Consider the following 16,417-nt stretch of genomic DNA (forward strand, 5'->3'; position numbering starts at 1 on the left):
ACTGTCACTTTTCAAAATGTCCTTCCTTACGATGACATCAGAAAGCAGCATGGCTTTCTCATCTCATGGTGGGACATGTCACATACTGTACGGGTGCTGCGTGCTGACTTTCAGAGCAAGTGCCTCCTGGGGGAGCAGGAAGCTGTGGGCATCAGTGCACATGTGACCTTCATGCCTTCCCACCTTGGTAGAGAGTGAGACATGGACGGGAACCCCAGGGGCTCAGAGAGGACACTATGCAGGGGGAGCCAGAGTTAAGCTAGGACAGAGAGATGCCGGAAGAGTCACAGAAGCAGAGATGACAGGGAAGAGTAGAGGGGTCAAGAAAGAGGAGGGTTAGGGTTCCAGGTCCTGAACCCATGCTCTAGGGAGCCCCCCACTGCAGCCTCTTGACCTGTACATAACTTTCTTGCCCTGGGCATGAGAAAGGTCGTTCTGGAAAGAATGAAGGCTAGTGGGGTTGGCATGGGAAGGGATGAGGAAGGGGAGGGTCCATTCTCAGGACAGGGCTGACACTGGAGCCCACCCTTTTGGCCACCAGCCTGGGCTCTGGTTTCTTCCTTTCAAGACACAGTTGGGGTCTCTTGGGTCCTCACAGGCCACTGTGGGCTCAGGCCTCACCCCAGTGGAAAGCCTAATGAAGGTCCTTCCTGCCCACAGAGCGCCAAGCCTCTCTTTATAGAACTGAAGCTGGTTCAGTGGAAATAGCTCTAGATATTGCTCAGGGACTCTCCTATCCAGGGAAGGTTCTGCTGCAGAGGAGAATGGGCACAGCTCTCCCGGTCCTGGCCAGAGCTCTCTGTACAAGCCCCTCCTTGGCTGGAGAAGTATAGCCAGGTGGGGGCCTTGGCACTCTGTTCTCCCAGACATTTTGGACAAGGGTAAGTGGGGGAACCTTGGCGAGTGGAGACTCCCAGGGCAGCGAGAGCTGGCTGGCTGCTGCCTATCTGGCCAGGGGCCTCTTGAGAATCTACTTGCTGAAAAGGACAGTGACATTTGCAGTCACCACTGTGTTCCCAAGGAATTTATTAACAGGGACAGAGTCAACCCAGAAGACAAGCTGCCACTGGGAGGAGACAGTGGGGACAGCCTGTTTAGGGACAAGGACGACCAAGCATTTATCCAGGATCACCCCACCTGCCCTTCTCTCCTTCTGTGGAACTTGCTGCCTGATGATGTCAAGTGGAGAATGAATTCGCTCTTTTGGCTTCAGTGGGGAGAAAGACCCCTTCCGGCCCTGCCCTGTGGGGGAGGCAGATGCCGGCCGGGGCTGGGCTTCTCTCTTCATATGCCTCTTTCCCTTCCCTGGCTCTGCTAGCTAGGCCTCTGGCACCCACCTCTCAGGGGACAGAGCGTGCTGCTGAGGCTGTCCTTGAGCACTGTGGGGAGGAGTGTCTTTCCCACTCCACCTCCCTCTGTGGGTTCCGAGGAGGACATGTGGAGTCCCCTTGCTGTGGGGAGGAGGACTTTTAGCAGACTCACTTTTTTGGCAAACCCACCCTGGCTGATGAGGCGACCCTTCACTTTTTTCAAAGGTCACACTGTTCTCCTTGGAGCTGGGGGTAGGGAGGTGGCAATAGGAGGGAGGTGCGTGTGACTTCATTGGCAAGGCAGTGGGCGCCGGAGGCTGGGCGCCTGAATGAGGGATTGTGCGGCAGTCCAGGGCTCTCATCCAGGAAGCCTAGAGCACCCGAACTCCCAGAGCAGAAGTGGTGCCCCTGGTCTCAGGGCACAGAGAACGTCCCCAAGGTGCACATGAGTGGCACTCACCTGAGTAGGTCACCCCTGGCTCCTCAGTACCTCCCACTCAGCAATGGGGAGAGTGAGAAACCCAGGGAGAAACCCACTGAGCCCTCTTCTTGGATACACAGGTCCTCTTGGAAGGGCTTGCCTGGCTGCTGACTGTGTTCAGCTGCTGTAGACTCATTGGAGATGCTGCGGTGGCCACATAGGCACCTGCAGGGGGCGCGCTCCCAGCAGGCTGGGCCACCAGAGGACTCACCTCTCCATGAAGAGGTGCTGCCACGGTAGCCTGGCTCTGCCCCTTGCCTGTGTTCTAACCCGTAAGCTAAGGTTATACCTGCTTCCTGGATGAGCTGTGGGAATCACATGTGGTAAGATGTGTGCAGCACTTAGCTCTCTGCCCGGCAAAGGATAGCTGATTCCAGAGAATTCCAAGAAGGACCAAGACAAGGCAGGATTATGAGGCAGGGGTGGGGCATATCAAGTGCCAAACTGGAGGTCAAGAGAACAGAGGCCCTTTCCTGGTTCCACCACCAATTTGCCCTTTGACCCTGGGCAAGGAAGGACCTGAGTTTCCATGAACGCAGCATGGCAGGGGCGCTTCCTCCTGGCCTCCTCAGGGACGCTGGGGTGGGGGGTGGCAGAGAGGTCGGGGCATTCTCCACTCTCCGCCACAGGCGGGACTTTAGAGAGACTGACTGGCTCGCCATGTCTCTGTCTGCAGTAGAGCTTAGAAATCTAGATCCTGAGCACAGACACCAAAGCCATCTATTTGTGGGTTCACCTTGAGGGAACCCCTCCTCCTCTGGCCCCTGAAGCCTGGAGTGGCAGGCGTGTGAGTGAGGACAAGTGGCAGGAGAGAAATGAGCCTTCACCACCTTCTTGATGACCCAGTTTCCTCTGCACCCCTCTCCTCTCCAGGGACGTGGCCTTATCACGCTCCTTATTAGATGTCCGCCTGGGACCATTAATGAGAAATGCTCCTGGAGCCAGCTGCAGGCGGTCGCCATGGGAACTGGTCCTTTCTATCTCCTCTCCTCCCTCCCTATGTGTATGCACACACATGCACACACAGGGCAGTGGGGGCCTTGCCCATCTTGCTTCTAGATCCAACTTAACAGTTCCCACTGGTCTTTGTCTTCCAGAGGTGCCACTCCTCTGGGGCAGCTGTTAATGGTGGTGTGGAGTTGGATGAGGGTCTACTTGGGGACACTGAGGGGCTATGTTACTCTCCTAACCATTCCCCAGGTGTCTGTCCACCGGAGAGAAAGTCAGTGTTGACATCATGTAGGTTCCATGTATTCCCTGAGGCAGGGAACAGGGGTCTGAAGTAGTCTGCCCACACCTTAGCACTGTGTTGCTACGGCATCCCAGCAAAAGTGACAGAACTGTGGCGAGCATGGCTGTCAATCATAGGCCATCTACGAGCACAGCAATAGGTAGGTGGAGACATAGCTGTGGGGTCAGCATTTAAAGCCCCTTACTTTATGGTTTTGATGGGCAGAGAGCACCCCCACCATGAGAAACAGAACCATACCGATTTTACTTTGCAACATTACTTCGGCAAGGTTGGAAACAGAAGGAATCCCTGCCTGGCCCTCCCAAGGTAGCATTATCATGTGGCTTTATTTGAATGTCTTCTTTAGCCAGGCCTTTTACAAAGATAATTCCCCTCCCAACTGGTCCCCAGGGCATCTGTCCTCCCGACCACTCCAGCCAAGAGGGCCTGAGGGTTCTGCTGTGGATGTAAGGTGGTTAGAAAGGTAAGAAAGAGCCACCCATTACCCTTGACCTTGGAAATGGCTTTTAAGGCAAGTCACTACCACAGAGGGCCACGGAGGTGAGCAGAGGGAAGAATTCCATGTGGCTGTGGGAATTCCAAACTCCACCCCCTTGGGTTCCACTCAGCAGGCTTGCGGCTGCCCAAGCATCCACCCAGCCACAGCCCTGAGACCAGCCTAGACCACCGAGCAAGAGCCCCAGTCGATTCTTTGAAGAGAAAGTCTGCTTTGAATCCCACAGTACGCTGCTACCTCTCCCCAACCTTCGAAAGGACTTAACTCTCCCTGACCTTCCCTTCCCTCTCTCTCCTCTTCCCCAAACCAGGAGGAAACAAATAACAAGAGGCTGGAGCAGAACTCACGGTCCATAGGAATCTCGATGGCTCCACCCAGACTGAGGAAGAAGAGGAGGAAGGCTGCGTGGACCCAGGGCGGCGGCTGCTGCCTGGCCATCCTCAGCACCAGGCCCCGCTCCCTGCTCCCCAGCCCTTGGGGTCTTGGTGCCTTGAGTGGCTCTAAGTGGGCCTCCCAGGCAGAGCTCAGCTGTGGGAAAAAAAAAAAAAAAAGAGCAAGTAAGTTTTTCTTGAAGTTGTGGTTTGCTGCAGTGATCCTACAGACCCTTGAAGGATTTGAGTGTCCCCTTGGTCATAGAGCAAGGGGTCCTAGAGCAGGCATTTGGAATCCAACAATTCTTGGTGAAGGGAAGTGTCCTGGGCACTGTAGAATGTTGAGCAGCATCCCTGGGCTCTGCTTGATGGATGCCAGGAGAGCCCACCTCTGCCACCAGGCAAAAATGTCTGCAGATACTGCAACTGTCCTGGGAAGGCAGAGCTACCCCAACTGAGAATCGCTGTTGTGGAAGGATCAATGCACAACTTCCACAACTTCAATGCACAACTGCAGAGATCAATTATGGAAACAAACCAGGTCCACGGGTCCAGCATCCAGAAGATGCCAGGCACCGGACTATAAGAAACACACCAACCTCACGGCTTCCCTGCATCGTGTGCTCAGGGTGTCTGGGACTGTGTTTAGAGTAAGGCACAGAGACAAGATCACAGTGATGACCTCTGACCCCAGTGAGGAGGCAGGGTGACACTGGCAGCACCAGGGATTGCAGGTTAGATAGGTGAAAACCTGGTTGTCCAAAGGATGTGTTTTGCTTTTCTGTGCACCTTCTGTTTTAGTTTTTAAAACAATTTACTGTTCCATTGTAATTATACAAAATAGTGGGATTCATTATGCCATATTCGTATAGGCACATATATATATATATTTTTTTTTGTGCCCAGGATTACACACAGGGACGCTTAACCCCTGATCCATATCCCCAGCCCTTTTTTATATTTTATAGAGACAGGGTCTTGCAAAGCTACTTAGGGCCTCATTAATTTGCTGAGGCTGGCTTTGAACTCTCAATTCTCCTACCTCAGCCTCCCAAGCCGCTGGGATTACAGGTGTGCACCACCAAACCCAGCCTAGACACATAATTTGATCAGTCTCATTCCCTAGTTTCTTCCCTTCCTCTTCTCCCAATCCACTTGCTCTGCTCTACTGATCTCCCTTCTATTATTATTATTTTAATTAGTGCACTATAATTACATGTGCAGGCTTCATTGTGATTTATTTGTACCCAGACATAGCATAATTTGGTATATTTCATTCTCCAGTACTTCCTTATGTCCTCCCCTCTGCCTCCCTTGGATTCTCCTCCTTTCAAGTGATCTGCCTTCTATTTTTTTGAGACCCCCCCCCCTTTTAATTCCTTTTTACTGCTTTTTCTCTCTCGCTAGCTTTCACATATGAGGGAAAACATTTGACCCTTGACTTTCTAAATCTGGCTCATTTTACTTAGCCTGGTGTTCTCCAGTTCTATCCATTTACCAGCAAATGACATAATCTCATTTTTCTTTATGGTTGAGTAAAATTCCATTGTGTGGATATACTGTATTTTCTTTATCCATTCGTCTGCTGACAGGCACCTCGGCTGGTTCCATAACTTTGTTATTATGAATTGCACTGCTATAAACACTGGTGTATATTACTACAGTACTCTGATTTTCATTCTTTTGGATAAATACCAAGGAGTGCAACAGTGCCTTCCAAAGCGGTTTCTTCAATTCGCAGGCTCACCAACAATGTATAAATGTCCCTTTCCCCCCACATCCTCGCAGGCAATTACTCTTATCTATATTCCTGTTGATTGCCACTCTAACCGGAGTGAGATGAAGTCTTTTTAATTGGCAAAACTACCTTGATTACTAAGGATATTGAACATTTTTTTTCATATTTTTTTGGCCATTTGATATTAATTCCTTGTCAGAAGAGTAGTTGGCAAAGACCTCCTATTCTGGAGGCTCTCTTTTCACACCCTTAATTGTTTCCTTTGCTGTGCAGAAGTTTTTAATTTGATGCGATCTCATTTATTGATTCTCAGCTTTATTTCTTGAGCTGTAGGAGTCTTATTAAGGAAGTTGGTGAAAATATGTTTGTTTTAAAACTTTTTTCCATATTTTACTGGTACATTGTAGTTGTACGTAATGGTGGGATTTGTTGTTACATAGTCATACAGATGCATGATATAACAATATATTTTGGCTAACATCATTCCCCAGTAAAGAATGTGTTGTTTATTTTATTTATTTATTTTTTGGTACCAGGGGTGCTTAACCACTGAGCCACATCCCATGCTCTTTTTATATTTTTATTTAGAGTCAGGGTCTTACTAAGTTGCTGAGGCTGGCCTTTCCTCCTGCCTCATCCTCCTGAGCCCCTGGTATTACAGCGGTGCGCCACTGTGCCTGGCTTGATAATGTGTTTTCAATGAGCGATTTCTGTGGATATTTTGTGCAGCTAAGGTGTGGTGGTCCTTTAATATTGTACCTTTAAAGGTAATGAGACAGTGACCCAGAAACAGGCTTTGTGTGATGAGTAGAATAAGCGACATTTACCAGAGCTCAGAGTTTACATTCACAAGCACAAGAAGTCACAGCAGAGCTTAAGGGGTAAGGATTAAAAAAACCACTGTCCTAGGAGCCGTTGAAGATCCTTAAGACACTAACCATCCTTTCTCTCCTCCTGAGAGAAGCACGAGAAGGGTCTGCAACTGAGACTGCCTGAGGCTCTGATGTGTGTCTTAAACATTGACCCAGCTTGCTGTTCTACCACGGGCTCAAGTTCAAGCGGAAGGCAGGATCGGGCATCTCCAGAACTCCTTCAGCTTCCTTGCCCATTAAATGGACACCTAGTTCTCCTGCTCCTCTTTTATTTGCATCAACTTGACATGGACTGTCAACTGTATACACCCACCTAACCATCCTGATGGAGGAGGTAGAGGACAGGGCAGGGAAAGAGCTGGGGGGGGGGTCAGGGGGCATCCTTCTGGAGACCCGGAAGAGGAAGCGGGTCACTGATCATTGAAACAGGATGAGATGCCTTCCTGTGCCCGGCTGTGGGACAGGCTGAAGGACTCTGAGTCACAGTTTCTTTCCTGGGAGCTGAGCCCACTTCCAGCTCCCAAGCTCTGTGTATCTGTGGGCTCCCTCCAAGAGCCTCCCTTCACACTGCTATCTCTTTGGTTTTGAGCATCATCATTTCATGCCAGAGTTTCTGCAAGAGCTTCCTAAGTGGTCTTCCTGCTTCTGCCCTTGATCTGGACCCCTTCTCTACCCATGACCAGAACTGTTCTTTCTAAAGTGCAAATTAAACACTCCTCTTCCCTCATCCACCTCTCAATAGCTAAGGCTGCCTGAAAGTTAACGCCAACTTCCTTGATAGGCGCAGAGGCCCCGCACCACATGTCCCCTGGCTCCTCTCATCACCCTCCCCTGCTTGGCTCTGGGGGAACACCATGCTCTGTCTTGTCCACTAACTTCTGTACAGATTAACCTTGTCCTGACACTCACTGAGTCCGTCCTTTCTTAGGATCTGTCAAGTGTAAATATATGTCCCTCCTCTGTGCTCCTGTACCCCCTCTACCCCCTGCACTCAGACACTTTTCACTTTGTATTCACTCAGAAAATCACTTGTCTGTCTCCCCTATAAAAGTGAACCTTCTATAAGGGAAGGTGCCCTGCCTGGTTTATTGTTCTATTCCTAGGATGGATCACAGATCCAAAGATAGAGAAGGACCTCAAAAATAGTGGACATAGCTGGGTGCAGTGGCACATGCCTGTAATCCCAGCGGCTGGGGAGGCTGAGGCAGGAAGGTCGAGAGTTCAAACCAGCCTCAGCAATGGTGAGGCGCTAAGCAACTCCGTGAGACATGTCTCTAAATAAAATACAAAATAGGGTTGGGGATGTGGTTCCATGGTTGAGTGCCCCTGAGTTCAATCCCTGGTATCCCCCCCAAAAAAATAATAGGTATATGGAAGCATAAAAAATTGAACAAATGAATGATTGAATGAAATAAGGAGTCACTTCAATGTTTTTTTTTTTTTTTTTTTTTTAACTTCATCTTTCCCTAGAAAACCACCGGGAGGAGCAAGAGAGCACATACGGTGGACCTGGGGGCATCCTGTGAGGGCTACCTGGTGGTGGAGGAGAAACCCCCTCTCTACAGGTAAGATGATGCATCTGGCCAGGGAAACAACAGGCTGGAAGAGGGATAAGAGAGTAGAATGGGGGTCATGGTTCTTCCTCTAAGCTATCTAAGATGGTCCTCACACTGTCCCCCAAGGGCCCACTGATGTCTCTCCTTGGCCCACACATCTCCAACCAGAACCAGACTCTCCAGTGAGGGAGCCTGCACTAGGGGGAGGCTCAGCCTTCCTTCTGGGGCGTTGGTGGGGATGGCTCCAGGTTTGGCTTCATGACCACCACGTTTTGCTCCAGACTGGCCAAGCAGTTAGGAAGTGATGGGAACGGGAGGATATGTTATTTTGGGCCTCTTGATGGAACTAGGAAGCCAGAATCTATTCATTACCCAGAAACACACTGGCAAGTGTCCCAATTGTTTGGGACATTTTGAACTTACAATCTAACAACACAGTACAGTAGGGAAAGATCATCAAGATAATCATTCTTAACTGCCTTAGGATCCTCTTCTCCTTTCTCTGAAACTTAATTTTCTTAACCATATCTTATTTTTTTTGGGGGGGGGTTTAAAATGATTTATTCACTTTATGATTTAAGGTATGTATCTACTCCAGTTGGGTAAACCACATTGAAGAATTTGACTGCAGTTCTTTAGATTTAGCCAAATGCTTTCCATTAATTTTGTTCTATAAAATACTACACATTAAAAGTTTGAATATTCCAGCCATGCTCAGAACGCTGCAGTGTAGGATAAACTCAACCTGCTGGTGCGAAGTTAGAGCAACAGGAGCAGAATTAATGAGCTGCAATGTCTAAAGAATCAGACTCCAGCTGAAGATGAAGAAGGTCTGTTCACCCAATCTAAACTTCCACATTTTAAATTTCAGTCTATGTTGTTCAAGAGACTTGGAGGGGGGAAAAAATCAACATTACTTTTCAGTACCACACAGTATGCAATCTTCCATGATTTGTTTTGCATCTAAACTGACACAAAGAAGTTTCCAAGTATTTTGAACTAAACTGTCAAAATTAAATTCTCCTAAGATTAGCAATCATCTCCCTTCGTACTAGGGGTTTCAGGGTCATTCTGAGAGCTCGGGGCACAGGAAGAGCGCAATGGGACATAGAAGTGGAGGGAAGGTTACCACAGGTGACAAGGAGCACTTCAGATTAAATGCAATGGAAAAAAGTAACAAATGCTAAAGTTTTTAAAAAGTTTAATGGAGCCAATAAGGCATATAAATTGTGTTCTGGCAGACCTGCTTTCTCTTACCAAAGAAAATGGCACATGTTTTATCAAAATTTGACAATTGAGAATAAAGGGTACTAAGATTAAGCTTCAGAGCACCAACTTAAAACAAAACAACCAAAAATATTGTTATTCAACTTAGAAAGAGGAACAAGAACCAAGGCATAAAGGGGAGATTAAATATGTGTTCCTCTATCGCAGAATCCTGTAGGAATGGGAGTTCTGGCCTCTTGTGAGCAATGCATCACATCATCAAACCCCAATTCCAGAACCTAAATTTACAATGACAGAAAAGCAAAGATAATTCCAAATGCATTTCTTGGTATATTCCAAAGGGAAGCTTTAAAGTATTCATAATACATAGGCATGTCCATTTCAGGTAAAATGATAGATTGCTATAATTCTTCCTGCTATCATACTCCAACAAAAAATGATCCACTTTTGCAAAAATTTAGAATACCTTTCATTCCTACTTTTGAGTATGGATTTCACTGTTTTAAATAAGGGTTATATCTATAACAAATACAGAACTTCAATTCACACAACATTTCTAACATTCCATTCACACCCCACCCAGTCAATAATGTTAACCGTATCTTAAAAGAGGAAGAGAATTAAAAAATTCGCTAGTTTCACACTATGCCCGTACTTTTCAGATGAGGAAGCAAGAGCCTGGAAAGGGGAAGTGACCTGATGAAGATCACTCGACTAGTGAGGCTGGGAAGAGAACCCAGAGGGACTGGACTCCTAGCCCAGGGTGATTCCACCAAGTTTCCTTATATTTTTTTTGATATACAGGAAAGCCTAGAATGGAGTTGCTATTTTAAAAAGAAATGTATAGGCAGTTCCTCAAAATGTCAAACATACAATTGCCACGTGACCCTGACATTCAATTCCTAAGTACGTGTCCAAAAGGATTAAAACCATACACGTGCACACCTGTCCCCAGCAGCCTCTTTCACAACAGCCAACAGATGGAAACGGCCCAGGCAGACGAATGCAGAAAAAGACTTCAGGATAAACCTATGTGGCATATTATCCAGCAATGGAAAGGAAAGAAATACAGGTGACACTGCAGATGAACTCCAAAAGTACTTTGGGTGCAAGAACTCACACACCAAAGGTCACCTACTAAATGACCCCATATCTGAATTTCATATAGAAATATCCAGAATTGGCCGGGCACAGTGGTGCATGCCTGTAATCCCAGTAGCTCGGGAGACTGAGGCAGGAGGATTGCAAGTTCAAAGCCAGCCTCAGCAACTCTGTGAGGCCCTAAGCAACTTAGTGAGACCCTGTCTCTAATTAAAATATAAAAAGGGGCAGGGGATGTGGCTTAGTGGATAAGCACCCCTGGGTTCAATCCCCAATACCAGAGAGAGAGAGAGAGAGAGAGGAGAGAGAAAGAGAGAGAGGAGAAATATTCAGAATAGGTAAATATGTAGAGAAAACACAGACTGGTGGTGACCAGAGGCAGAGGGAAAAGGACTGGGGAGTGACTGCCTAAAGGAGACAGGTTTCCTTGGAGATGAGGGAAATGTTTTGGAGCCAGACAGCAGTGGTAGCTGCACATATTATGAATGTGTTACTGAATTGTACGCTTTATTTATTTATTCTAATCAGTTATACATGACAGTAGCAAGCTCTTCGTGAATCGTACACTTTAATAAGATTTACATGAGTATCACCTCAATAAAAAAAGAAAGGTCTAATGATGTGCTCATAAAGATGACAGGGCCGAGGATGAGGAGAGTGGGCTACTCCACATGGACACACAGGGCCCTCAGCGTGGAGGACAGGTGCGTGGTTAGCAACCCTTCAGACACGGAGAGGAGGTTCCGTGCAGTCAGAGGAAGGGAGGCGTGGGGGTGTTGGTGCCGAGGAACGGCAGAAGGAAGGCAGAGACCATGCAGGAGGGTACCCCCACATCAGCAGGGCTTGCAGTTCTCCCATCCTGATGACCAGGAAGAAGGGCCATAGGTTGGGGCTCCTGACCGACAGCAATGAGGTCCATACCCCAGCTCAGCCCATTGTCTCCCAGTCCATCTCCCAGTGGATCCAGTCACACCACCTCCCAGGGTCCTCTCCCGACCCTTCCAATGACGCAAGAGGTTAATGCCCAGGGGCAAAGCACCATGTCCTGGGGAGGACCAGGAGAATCCCATATCCTAGGAGAAAGAGCGGAGGGGAGAGGGCGAGTTGAGGTTGAAGAAGAGGGGCCATCAAGAATGTCACAGAATGTTGCGAGAGGGGGAGGAATTTTTTTTGCTTCAGAGGGGCAAAATTAGGTCCAAGCAGGAGAAAGTTCCAGAGAGGAGGTGGTTCTCTGAGGTACATGGGAATGATCTCATCCATTCCATAATACCATTCGAGAAAATTAAACACTCTACCCACTCATGCTACAAATATGTATTTGAAGGATCCTTTAATATCTAATCAAACAGATGAGCGGCGGATTTTAAGGACATAAAATACATATAAAATAAGTAGAGGCGGGCCCATCGTTCGGGGACAGAGGAAGTCCAAGAACAAAAATGAATAAATCCTAAAGCCAAATCTGTGTGGGCTTGGATGGGCTACTGTGAACTGGGGGACATCTTGCCTATGTCCCCTCGATCCCCGCCCTGCACACACACACAAAGAAAAGAAAAAGAACAGGGACACCAAGACACAAAACACCTTGTTGCATTAGGTAGTTAGCTCACTGTTTAAAGAATCCAAGTGACACCTGGTAAGGTGTGTTACTAACAGCATCCCCAAACATGGAGAGTACTTGGCAGAAATCACCTGAGCACTATTTAAACATGCAAATTCCTAGACTCTCGCCCTTCTAGGCAGGGGCCACATCAGGCTGCAGATCTTTTTTCCTTTTAGCTTGGTGAATCTGCATGCCCACGGAAGCTGTTATCTCACTCAGGGAAGGCCCACACACTCTAGCAACCCGCTGGAGCGCAGAGCCTCGGCATTTTGCAAGTCTTGTGAGAGAATCAGATTCGAAATGTCTGAGATGGGGCATAGGGGAGTTGGGTCATGATCTGCCACCAGGGAACAGGAAAGGCTGGTGGATGTAACAGTCTCTTGGTTCAGTTTGAGGACATTGGCCATGCAGCCCAGACTGCCTGTTTGAAGCTACTCCCCACCTACCTACAATGGGGGGGACCCTGGGCAAAGACTGACCCCTCAGAGCTTTGTACTTCTCATCTGAAAAATGGAGATAACACCAGCACATGTCCCAGAGGGTTGCTGCCAGGATTCGATGCATAATTCCTACATAAAGCAGGAAGCGATCACGAGGCCCAGAGCAAAAAGCCTGATAAATGCTAGCTGTAGCCACGGAGCAGGATTTGAGCTCACAAGAGACAAAAGGACATATTCTAGTTACCTCCATGACATTATCACTATTAGTAGTAAGGAGTTATAGAAATCCTTTGTCTATGATCACAAAAATAGAAAATTCTTTTTCCTTCTTTTCCTGATTTGCTTGCTTTCCCCAGATTGGGGCGGGGTGGGGGGTAGTGGTGTTGATTCCACAAGCTGTCCCCAGCAGACGGACAAGATGCCCACGGCTCCCTCCCACAAGCTGTTGCTTTGGGGAGCTCCCCGCATTCCCACAGCCCCAGTCTGGGCAGGCTGTGCTGGTGGTCACAACAGATCTGGAGCGATGGGGAGAAAAGGCAGGCAGCCCTTCCTCTCCTGGAGTGGAAGCTGCCGCAGGGTGGCGGGCAGCTGTCTGGGGCCTTCATTCATGCAGCAGGCTGACCTGGCGGCAGGCTCTGCTCTAGGAAATACCCGTGTGGGGGACAGACGGCTTTCTCTGCTCTCACGGAGCCTATGTCTCAGGAGGGAAGAAAGAGAATCAGTGTATGAAAAGAAAGAAAGCAAGAAAGCAGGTGGCAATAAGTACAAGCAAGAAACCACAGTCCACCTGCACGTGTTCATAGGCGCTTCATTGGTAATTGCTGAAAATTCCAGCAACGGGGATGTCCTTCAGCAGGTAACTGGATAATTAACTATGGTGCATCCAGACAGTGAAATATTATTCAGTGCTGAAAGGAAATGAGCTACCAAGCTGTGAAAAGACATGGAGGAAACTTACACGCATATTACCAAGGGAAAGAAGCCAGTCGGAAAAGGCTACTGATGGTATGATTCTTATTCCACTCTGGAAAGGGTATAACTGTGAAGACAGCAAAAAGATCAGTGGTTCCAAGCAGCTGGGGGAGGCAGTGATGAAACCACCCTGTATGATGCGTGAATTGTTGATTAATGGCATCATAAAATTGTCCAAACCCGTGGAATATTCAGCACCAAGAGTGAACCCTCATAGCCAAGAGTGGTGGCGTGTACCTGTAATCTCAGTGGTTTGGAAGGCTGAGGCAGGAGGATCACAAGTTCAAAGCCAGCCTCAGCAACAGTGAGGCGCAAAGCAACTCAGTGAGACCCTGTCTCTAAATAAAATGCAAAATAGGGCTGGGGATGTGGCTCCGTGGTCAAGGGCCCCTGAGTTCAATCCCCGGAATGCAAACTTCCAAGTGTAACATATGAGGTTCCTGGAGATCAGCCTCCTGCCGGCCTCTCCAACCCCACCCAAACGTACTGTTCCCTAACTGCATGACACGCCACATCACTTGCCATCTCCTTCTTTCCCACGGGCCACCCTCCATGCCTGGGATGCTGGCTCTCCTTGCCATGTGGTTATTTCTAGCTCAGTCTTCAAGATCCTGCTCAGACACCTGTAGGGCAAAGCATTCCCAAGGCACCCCGTGGGCTCTGGTGCATCCCCCGGCTTGGCAGAGCTGGGCACCCAGGTCCGCTCTCTGGACACTTAGCACACTGTGGGAAAACTGTTTAAAGTAAGAGCCAGAAACCTTTTATATAAAGGTCCAGACAGAAAGAAGTTGCCATTACTATGCTGGTTGCGGTGGTAGGAGGATAGGGAATGCCAGTTGCCTTCAACTAACCAGGGTGTGGTCTGTTACCACCATTGAACTTGACCTTTGGGAATGTGAAAGTAGCTCTAGACACCTAGTGAATGGATGTGGCTATGTTCCAATAAAAATTTATTTACAACAACAGGCAGTAGGCTGGAATTGGCCAAGGGCTGTAGTTGCTTAACCTTTTTCTCCTCCTTGTGAAATTCTTGAGGCTCTGACCGTGCCCTGTTCATTGTATCCCAGTGCTGACAGGGAACATTGATGGAACGGAGGATCCAAGCAAAGATCTCAATCCTGCTAATTATTATTATTATTATTATTATTATTATTATTATTATTATTATTATCAAAATCTTCTGTTCTTTAAGCCTTTTGTTAAATCTCAAAAATGTAATATTCAGCACCAAGAGTGAACCCTCATAGCCAAGAGTGGTGGCGTACACCTGTAATCTCAGTGGTTTGGAAGGCTGAGGCAGGAGGATCATGAGTTCAAAGCCAGCCTCAGCATCAGCGAGGTATTAAGCAACTCAGTGAGACCCTGTCTCTAAATGAAAATGGAAATACATTTTCCTGTTTTGCCAGCTTCCAATTGTGGGGGTGGGGTACTGGGGATTGAACCCAGGGGTGCTTTATCACTGAACTACATCCCCAGCCCTTTTTATTTTTTGAGACAGCGTCTTGTTTAGTTTGAGGCTAGCCTCAAACTTGCAATCCTCCTGCCTTAGCCTCCAGAGTCTGGTGGTTGTTGTGAGAATCAGATGGAGAGATTGTTCTGGAATGTGTGGCACGGGGAAGGCACAAGCTGCTTTCCCTCTTCCACTGTGTTCTTTTTTTGGTGCTCAACTGATTCTATTAAAAGCAAGACCCATTCTGTTTTCTCTGAATATAGAGTAGATCTAATCCAAGACAGGCCACCAGGTGGTGGGTCTGGGCTTGGCTGCAGGCTGCTCTCTGCCCTACAACATCCCCCAGCCTGGGAGTGCAGCCCAGGGGTAAGGTGCGTAGCCGGCACCCCTCCTCCCTCGGCTTGCCATCTCCCAGATTCCTGATCCACAGCTGCCCCTGGGCTGGGCACAGGGAGAGCGGGGACGGTGTAACAGAAGGACACTGTCTGATCTCCAAGGCCTCCCTGAGATTAGGGAGGGCTGTTTCTGAGTCACTCACTGTCAACAGGCTCTGAAGACTGACTGGTAGTAGATGTGAGAAGAGGGCACCAAGATTTTTCAGTTGGGAAATGGGACTGAGATGCTGATGATTGGCGTCAAGAATACAGATGGAGGAGTAAGTCTGGTAGTCGGTGCGCGGGGGGATCAGGAGCCTGGCACAGAACGTGTTCAGTTTGAAGTGCCTGAGAGCCATGAATTAAACAGTTCCGTAGCGTCTCCCAGGCTGTGCTCCTGAATCAACGCCTAGGGATACACCAACAGATTAGAGCTACTAAGGACACGTGCCAGCAATTAGTTCTTGGAATAAACTAATCAAGCGACTAGAATAGTACTACAAGAACCAACTAAGGAACACATTCACACATCACTGCCACAGGAAATTGTGGGGGAACAGAGAGATAATAAAAGCCCACGGAGCCAACGCAAAACCCTGCCATCCTGCGTCTGATTTAAAAAAACAACGCAGCAGGGCTCATTACTATGGCTGCCAGGAAGCAGCCTGTTGGGGAATCAGAGGGGCTGGAACAGGAGGAATCAGAAGCACATCCAAGGCAGGAGTGGGTACGTGTGTGGGTTCCCAGGAGATGTGGACTGAGCTCAGGTTCATCCCACACTGGGCTGGGGGGTCCCATGTGGACAGGATCTATGTGTTCCTATCCAGCCCCCAGGTTCCTACCATTTCTCCCAATGGTCAGAAATTCGATTCCTTCCTACTCTCGTAGATTCCCTTCTATGCCAAGATCCTCAGCCGGCCACTCCTCCACGACACTGTCCAGCTTTCCCAGTACGGGTAGGTGGCAATTTCCTCTGCTCCCCAGTGGTCACTAATGCCTTGTGGGATTAGCATCTTCCACATCAGACTGAACTTCTGTGCTCAAGAATCCATGTCTTGGGCCAAGCACAGTGGCTCATGCTTAGAATCCCAGAGGCTTGGGAGCCTGAGGCAGGAGGATCGTGAATTCAAAGCCAGCCTCAGCAATTTAGTGAGGCCCTAAGCAACTCAGCAAG

The 16,417-nt window shown here is 48.4% G+C and overlaps 1 protein-coding gene across 4 annotated transcripts in view; it reads right to left on the reverse strand.

The window, feature by feature from the left end:
• Positions 1–16,417, reverse strand: part of Nfasc (neurofascin) — a 173,710-nt gene that overhangs the window by 67,567 nt on the left and 89,726 nt on the right. For all 4 annotated transcript variants that reach the window (XM_071600143.1, XM_071600140.1, XM_071600144.1 and 1 more), the window contains exon 3: positions 3,887–4,067. In XM_071600143.1, the coding sequence (XP_071456244.1) occupies positions 3,887–3,977 (91 nt within the window). In that variant the 5' untranslated portion in view covers positions 3,978–4,067. The remainder of the gene's footprint in view (positions 1–3,886; positions 4,068–16,417) is intronic.

Source organism: Marmota flaviventris, chromosome 12, assembly GCF_047511675.1.
Source record: "Marmota flaviventris isolate mMarFla1 chromosome 12, mMarFla1.hap1, whole genome shotgun sequence".
Taxonomy (NCBI): Eukaryota; Metazoa; Chordata; class Mammalia; order Rodentia; family Sciuridae; genus Marmota; species Marmota flaviventris.